This window comes from Arachis ipaensis, chromosome B05, assembly GCF_000816755.2.
Source record: "Arachis ipaensis cultivar K30076 chromosome B05, Araip1.1, whole genome shotgun sequence".
In the NCBI taxonomy this organism is placed as follows: domain Eukaryota; kingdom Viridiplantae; phylum Streptophyta; class Magnoliopsida; order Fabales; family Fabaceae; genus Arachis; species Arachis ipaensis.
This window is the reverse complement of record NC_029789.2, coordinates 111,930,192-111,935,364: the sequence shown is the minus strand read 5'-3', so window position 1 is coordinate 111,935,364 and position 5,173 is coordinate 111,930,192. Positions and strand designations below refer to the sequence as shown.

Here is a 5,173-nt window from a genome sequence, read left to right as displayed (position 1 = left end):
AAAGCTAAAGATCGGGCTCATGAGCTATCTGAGGAGATTCAAAACTTAGAACAACAGCTGACTGTCAAGAGAGGAGCAAAAAGTAGGCTGGATGCTGCTTTGATAAAGAATGAGGGTCAATTTACTAAAGCAAGTAGCATGCTTGACAGTAGCAATGCAGCCTTACAGTCACTTGAAGAGAAAATGCCCTCCTCACAGGAAGCTGCCAAAGAAGCCAGGAACTTCCAAATCGCTCTCCAAGCTGAAGTTATTCGCTTGAAGGAGATCTTTGAAACCTAGTCTTGCATTTCTTATGTGAACCTTTGTGATTTTAATATGTGTCTGCAATCTTCACTTTTTGAACGTTTAGAATTTTGTTTATTATTCGCTTTTGAATGCACTCTATCCTTATTTTTGAGATTGGACACTTGCTATTTTTTTTTCTTTGGACACTACAACTGGATATTTTCGTATCCTTAAACATGTGGAATGTTTATCTCATGTATGCATGGCCTATATATCTTTAAATATTTGCCATTTATTGAAGGAATTCTTCTTCCTGATCCGATTTCAATAATCTTATAGGCATTTCCAGAATAAACTTTGTCAACTACATAAGGTCCTTCCCAAGTTGGAGACCACTTACCATAAGTTTTTGACTTTTTTTATATAGGCAAAATTATTTTTCACACTAAATCTCCAACTGCAAATGTCTTTACTTTAACATGGCAGTTGTATGATTTTGACATAATCTCTTTTTGTCGAATCACCCGCTCTAAAGCTCTCAACATTTCGTCATCTAGTTCATTGAGCTCATCATGCAAAGAATTCCAATAATCTACTACTGGTATCTCGTCTTATCTAGCCACCCTTACACTTTGCAGATTAATATCAATTGGCAACACCACATCATGACCGTAAACTAACTTATACGGGGTGGTTCCAGTAGAACCTCTTGGAGAATTTCGATAAGCCCAAAGAACTTGACTGAGAGTTTGGTGCCAATTTCTTGGCTGCCTTCCAATGTATTTTTTAATTAATGCAATCAAAATTTTATTCGCTGCCTCCACTTGTCCATTGGCTTGGGCATAATATGGTGTAGAAGAAAGCATTTTTATATCCCTAGATTTGGCATATTCCATGACCTTTTTCCCAATAAACATGGTTCCTTGATCAGTGGTAATAGACTGAGGAATTCCAAACCTATGCACAATATGCTCCTCAATAAAATCTATTATTTCATTGTGAGTTACCTCCCTCAGAGAGATAGCCTCTACCCATTTAGAAAAATAATCAACACCAACCAAAATGAACTTATGACCTTTAGAAGAAGGTGGGTGAATCTGTCCAATAAGATCTAGAGCCTAACCTCTAAATGGCCATGGCTTAATTATAACATGTAGTTCTGACGCTGAAATATGTTGAAGGCTTCCATGTTTTTGGCTTTCATAATTTATACAATCTCTTTGAATAGTTGGCCAATACAATCTTCTCCTATTTATCACCCATTTTATTTTTTCCCCTGATTGATGGGCACCACAAATTCCCTCATGCACTTCAGCAAGAGCCAAATACGCTTCTTTTTCTCCCAAACATGTCAAGAGATTTCCATCAACAGATTTCTTAAACAAGACATTACTTATTAGAACATAACTTTGAGCCCTATATTTAAGTTTTCTATCGACACTAAGACTTGGATTTTTTAAATATTCTACAATTGGTACTCTCCAATCTTCTGGGTCTAGTTTTTCTAATGACAACACTTCTCTTTCTCTCAAAGGCATAAATATGTCCTTTATCCTTACCAATTTTTCTAGTGTTGAGGGCTTGATCTTATATCTTGAAGAAATTTGAGCTAATTCATTTGCTTCTTGATTTAACTCCCTTGGAACATGCCTTACAATGACATTATCAAATTTACTCAACAACTCTGTAGCCACATTGAAATACTTTCTTAAATTTTCACTAACACATCTATATTCAAGTGATACTTGACGGACTACAAGCTGTGAATCTCCAAAAATTTTCACATTTTTAACTCCTCTTTCTAATATTAATTCCAGTCCCATTATTAATGCTTCATACTCTGCCTCATTGTTGGAACATGAATAATTCAATTCAAAGAGGAATTTGCTTGGCTCGCCACTTGGAGAAATAATTAAAATTCCTATAGCAACACCACCCTTATGGCATGAACCGTCAAAATATAATTTCCAAGGTACCAAACCAACGAAACCTAGTAAACTCTTATCAATGTCAATACAAGGATGATCAACCAGGAAATCAGCTAGAACCTGACCCTTAACGGCTCTTGCAGGAACAAAATGTAAAGAAAATTCCGTTAAGGCCAGCATCCATTTTCCTAGTCTACCATGCAATATTGGAGAAGACAACATATATTTAAGAACATCAAACTTAGAAATTACATAAACATTCCTAGGAATTAGATAGTACTTAAGTTTTAAACAAGAAAAATATAAAGCTAAACAAAGTTTCTCAATTGGAGAATAACGGCTATCAACACCATTTAGCACACGACTTAGATAATAAATCACTCTCTCGTTGCCATTCTCATCTTCTTGAGCCAGCATTCCACCAATTGTTACTTCAGAAGCTGAAACGTAAAGTTTTAGAGGTGCTCCGTGCCTTGGAGGTGTCATAATAGGAGGATTAGTCAAATACTGCTTGATGTTGTCAAAAGCTTCTTGATGCTCTGTTTTCCATTGGAACTCTTCCTCTTTTTTCAACTTGATCAGAGGCGCAAAAACCTTGGTTTTTCCTGACAGATTGGAAATGAACCTTCTGAGGTAATTGACCTTCCCTAAAAATGCTTGTAGTTACTTTTTGTTTGCTGGAGGGGGAGCCTCTAAGATAGCCTTTGCCTTATTTTTGTCAATTTCAATCCCTTTTTTCTACACCAAGAAACCAAGAAAATTCCCTGCACTCACACCAAAAGCACATTTTTAGGGATTCATTTTCAACTTATGCTTTCTCATTCTTTCAAATGCTTTTTTTAAGTTTTCTAGATGCTCTTTTTTAGCATTTGATTTGACAACCACATCATCAACATAAATTTCCATAAAAATTACAATAAAGTCATGAAAAATTTTATCCATCGCCCTTTGATAAGTTGCACCAGCATTTTTTAGCCCAAATGGCATCACAACCCATTCAAAAGTTCCTAAAGCACCTGGACACCTAAATGCTGTTTTTGACACATCTTCTTCAGCTATGTATATTTGATTATAACCTGAATATCCATCCATAAAACTTAACATTTCATGACCAGCAGTAGAATCTATCAACATATCAGCTATAGGCATTGGATATTCATCTTTTGGTGTTGCAGAATTTAAATCTCTAAAATTAATGCAAACCCTTAATTTTCCATTCTTTTTCATGACAGGAACAATATTAGAAATCTAGTTGACAAACCTTGCTGTTCTTATAAACTTAGCCTTAAGAAGTCTTTCAATCTCTTCTTTAATCTTCTGCACGACTTCAGGAGCAAATCTCCTTGGTGGCTGCTTGACAGGTTTAACATTGGCTTTCAATGGCAATTGATGTTCTACTAATTCACGACTCAAGCCTGGCATCTCTGCATAATCCCATGCAAAACAGTCGCAATATTCCTTCAAAATCTCCACCATTTCTTTTTTGAAATCATCAGGCAGCATCTTGCTCACATATGTTGGTCTAGGATAATCACCGTTACTAATATCTACTTCCTCCGAAGGATCCTGCACTTCAAACTTTTTTACAGCGTCAGTGTTATTTTTTTCAAAACCTAAAGGACCATCATCATATATACAATCATAAGGTACACTGTCAATGCACCCTTCTCTGTCTACCATATAGGCTGACAGTCGAGCCAGTTGGCTCGTCAAGCTCATCTAAGTTTCTCCTGAGGCCGTATTCGCCCGGTCTTAGGGATCAAAATAAAACCATTCATATCTATTTTATAAATCCCAATATTTTCAGGATTAAATGCATTGGTGTCAACTGTCAGCAGCTTGACTCCAGGATTATACATCCTGAACTCCACATGCATCTCATCATAGTAACAGGTACTATTGTCAGCAAGAACTTCTTCCACTCCTCCATCTTCATTCCAGAAAATCAATTTTTGATGTAAACTGGATGGAATAGCACCCATTCCATGAATCCAATCACGTCCCAAAAGCAAGTTAAAACCAGCTTTTGAAGGAACCACAACAAATAGAGTTGGCCTGTTGACAGAACCAACCTCAATTGACAGCAGAACCACACCTCTAACAGAAGAAGTCCTTCCATTAAAATCTGTTACCCCAATGCTACTTTTAATCAGATCTTTTTTAGTCTTTCCAAGCCTTCTCATCATTCTTTCAGGCATGAGATTAACAGCAGCTCCCCCGTTAACTAAAATCTTATTGACTATCCTTCCATCAACACGAGCCTTGATATGCAGTGGACGCAAGTATTCCTTATCATTTTCAGTAGGCTTCTCAAATAATCCTCCACCACATATATTGTCATCTAGCAATAAGCATTCGCTTCCAGGGAAGACATCATAACAATCATCTTCTAATGACTCTACTTCCTGGACTTGACTATACTCCTCAGGCAGTATTGACACCACAACTATAGGTTGCTTAACACTAAATATCGCTTCTAAGCTGTCATCAAAACCAGTGTCAAAATTATTAGTAATTAAATCTTCATCCTTTTCTCCCTTGTTTTCAACCATTACCCTCTTCCCAGCAAGATTATTCTTGACATTTTTATTGCATTAAGGGTGATTAGAAGAATTGCCTATTTCTGCAGACTTGGCCATGGTTGGCAAAGGAGGAAAATCTACTCCATGTCCCTTGTATGGATCCAAAAGAACATACTCAGGTATATTTTCTTTATGCTCAAAAGTTGTAAAAGGAGAATATTTTGGAATATTTTGACAATTTGGCCAAGGAGAATAATTAGGAACCTGCTGCATGTTAGGATTATAACAAGAATAAATTGGCTTTGAGGGAACAGGCACATTTTTTGGAATATATATACTACCTCCCACTTGTGCATGATTCATGTTCCATAACTGAGACTCATAGTACCTGGGCTTAAAAGGTCTAGGCTTCACCCATTTGTTTTTTCCTCTTGCAAAAGCAGTAGGTTGATTCTGCACATTTCTCACATTCTGGACCCATTTATTGTTTGAAATTTT

General features: G+C 36.6%; 1 protein-coding gene across 1 annotated transcript; it reads right to left on the bottom strand.

The window, feature by feature from the left end:
- LOC107640881 lies at positions 1,344 to 3,302 on the bottom strand. The gene is made up of 2 exons (XM_016344383.1): positions 3,170 to 3,302; positions 1,344 to 2,758 (listed from the first exon to the last, which is right to left on the bottom strand). Exons 1-2 carry the CDS (start codon positions 3,300 to 3,302, stop codon positions 1,344 to 1,346), a joined length of 1,548 nt encoding a protein of 515 aa, XP_016199869.1.

Coding starts and splice junctions, on each gene's coding strand:
- LOC107640881 (XM_016344383.1), bottom strand. CDS start 3,302: ATGCCTATAGCTGATATGTTGATAGATTCTACTGCTGGTCATGAAATG. Junction 2,759..3,169: donor AACAGCATTTAGGTGTCCAG/GTGCTTTAGGAA, acceptor CCAATCTGTCAG/GAAAAACCAAGGTTTTTGCG.